The sequence below is a fragment of the Penaeus monodon genome, chromosome 34, assembly GCF_015228065.2.
Source record: "Penaeus monodon isolate SGIC_2016 chromosome 34, NSTDA_Pmon_1, whole genome shotgun sequence".
Lineage (NCBI taxonomy): Eukaryota > Metazoa > Arthropoda > Malacostraca > Decapoda > Penaeidae > Penaeus > Penaeus monodon.
In genome coordinates, this window is record NC_051419.1 from 34165953 (window position 1) to 34166204 (window position 252).

A 252-nucleotide genomic window follows, 5' to 3' on the forward strand; every position below is an offset into this window, starting at 1 on the left:
TATATAATAAATAAATGACCTCCACCCACTTACATGGCATGTCCCTTGACCTCCGGTGGTGTCGACGCATACTTGACCTTCGCCGATAATCCCATAGACCTTATCGCAGTCCTCGCTCGCCATGACAGGCACGTCCACCTGACGAAGGACGCTGGAGATCCCGTCAGCAGCTGGGTGACGGAGGCGACGAAGGACGAAGGAATAATGTTATGGTAATTATTGTGCAGGTTACTTTGGGTTGTCGGTTTCTCT

At 50.8% G+C, this 252-nt stretch overlaps 1 protein-coding gene across 1 annotated transcript in view; it reads right to left on the reverse strand.

Moving 5' to 3' along the window:
• Nucleotides 1-252, reverse strand: part of LOC119594896 (chymotrypsin BII-like) — a gene marked incomplete at its 3' end in the record, with an annotated part of 6816 nt that overhangs the window by 1809 nt on the left and 4755 nt on the right. Inside the window, 1 exon segment of the mRNA XM_037943969.1 lies at nucleotides 34-170. Within this exon segment, the coding sequence (XP_037799897.1) occupies nucleotides 34-170 (137 nt within the window).